At 43.9% G+C, this 1,549-nt stretch overlaps 1 protein-coding gene across 1 annotated transcript in view; it reads left to right on the top strand.

Annotated features, from left to right (window-relative positions):
* LOC119592333 (CD109 antigen-like) overlaps positions 1 to 1,549 on the top strand; it is a 56,360-nt gene that overhangs the window by 35,765 nt on the left and 19,046 nt on the right. Inside the window, exon 10 of the mRNA XM_037941160.1 lies at positions 1,126 to 1,538. Coding sequence (XP_037797088.1) covers positions 1,126 to 1,538 — 413 coding nt within the window. The remainder of the gene's footprint in view (positions 1 to 1,125; positions 1,539 to 1,549) is intronic.

Here is a 1,549-nt window from a genome sequence, read left to right as displayed (position 1 = left end):
TGTTGTTCTGCATCATTCATATGTTGTATTTTGTTGCTAATTACATGTATTCTTTGTGTTTTACATCAAAATTAGCTTATGCAAAAGGCAAAATAAAATGCTGTTGCTTTTGAGATTAAATAATTATTCTTGTTTTCCATTGTTGCAAATCTGGAGTCGGAGCAGAAACCCACATCAATCAAAAATTTGTTATTTCATTTTGCAATCTAGCATAACATTTTTTTTTGTGTGTATGTGTTTCATGGTTAAAAAAACCGTACTTTTAAGGTACCCTTTCTAACTCCGTCGGGGATTTACATAGTTCAGTTAACTCTTTTGATACTGTTACATAACTATCCACATTTTGTCGAGTGAACCAAAAACCCCAAGACATTTTCCTCACAGTTTGAAAGCCCTCAGTTTCCATGGTCTGTCTTAAATCCTTTTTTTTCCATAGTCTATCCAGAAACCTTAATTTCCATAGAAAATGAGGTTATTGTTTTCATGCCTTACACAGTCTTCCTTGAAACCTTTATATTCTGTGTGTGTTGTTCCCTCCCTCTCTCTGTAGTTTTTTCCCAAGGTCTGTATAAAATACTCTTTTTGCACTCTTCCATGAAATCCTTATTTTTCACCCTTGTTAAAAAAAAAAAACACTTTCCACACCCTGTGATAATCTCACATTTTCTGCAGCCTCTCCAAAGCTCTCATTTATACATTTTATCTTATTCTCTCAGTTTCCACAGCCTGTGATAATCGCACGTTTTCTGCAACTTCTCTGAATCTTTTATTTTTATAACCTAATACTAATCTCTCATTTCTTCCGTCTGTTATAATTCTGTAACATCTCCTAATCCCTCATTTCCACAGCCTCTCCTAATCTCACCCTTTACTCTCCGAATCTCTACCTTTACCTTACTTTACACAGCTTCTCGTAATTTCTCCTTCACTCTCCTAATCTCTCTTTTATCTCACTTTACGCAGCCTCTCCTTTACCTTACTTTACATAACCTCTCCTAATCTCTTTCTTTACTCTCCGAATCTCTCCTTACCTTACTTTACACACCTTCTCCTAATCTCTGTTTTACCCTGCCCCCAACCCGCCCATCTCCGCAGCACCGCCCTCATCTCCGTCTCTCCCCGCAGGTCCTCTCCGCAAATCGGTGACGGACGACAAAGTGGCATACCGACAGCAGCGTTCCAGCCGTCTAAGCCGACACTACTCCACGCCCTGGGTATGGGAGGAAGTGATCATCGGCGAGTCGGGCAGTGCCACGCTCACGGTGCCCATCCCTTCTGGCACCTCCCACCTGGCCCTCACCGCCTTCAGCCTGCACCCGGAACACGGCATGGCGATCCTGCCGGAGCCCGTGCAGTGGCGAGGATCCCCAGGCTTCTGGCTCTCGGTGGAGGCTCCCGGGCGCGTGGGCGTGTGGGAGCAGGTGGGCGTGAGGGTGACGGCTGTCAATCACCACCACTTCCCCATCAACGCGATCATTGTGTTGGCGAATAACCCGGCTTACAAGTTTGTGAAAGTCGACGGCTTTGATGCGGTGGATGTAAGTACTCA

This window comes from Penaeus monodon, chromosome 30 (genome assembly GCF_015228065.2).
Source record: "Penaeus monodon isolate SGIC_2016 chromosome 30, NSTDA_Pmon_1, whole genome shotgun sequence".
Classification (NCBI taxonomy): Eukaryota; Metazoa; Arthropoda; class Malacostraca; order Decapoda; family Penaeidae; genus Penaeus; species Penaeus monodon.
This window is presented reverse-complemented; position numbering and strand designations above follow the sequence as displayed.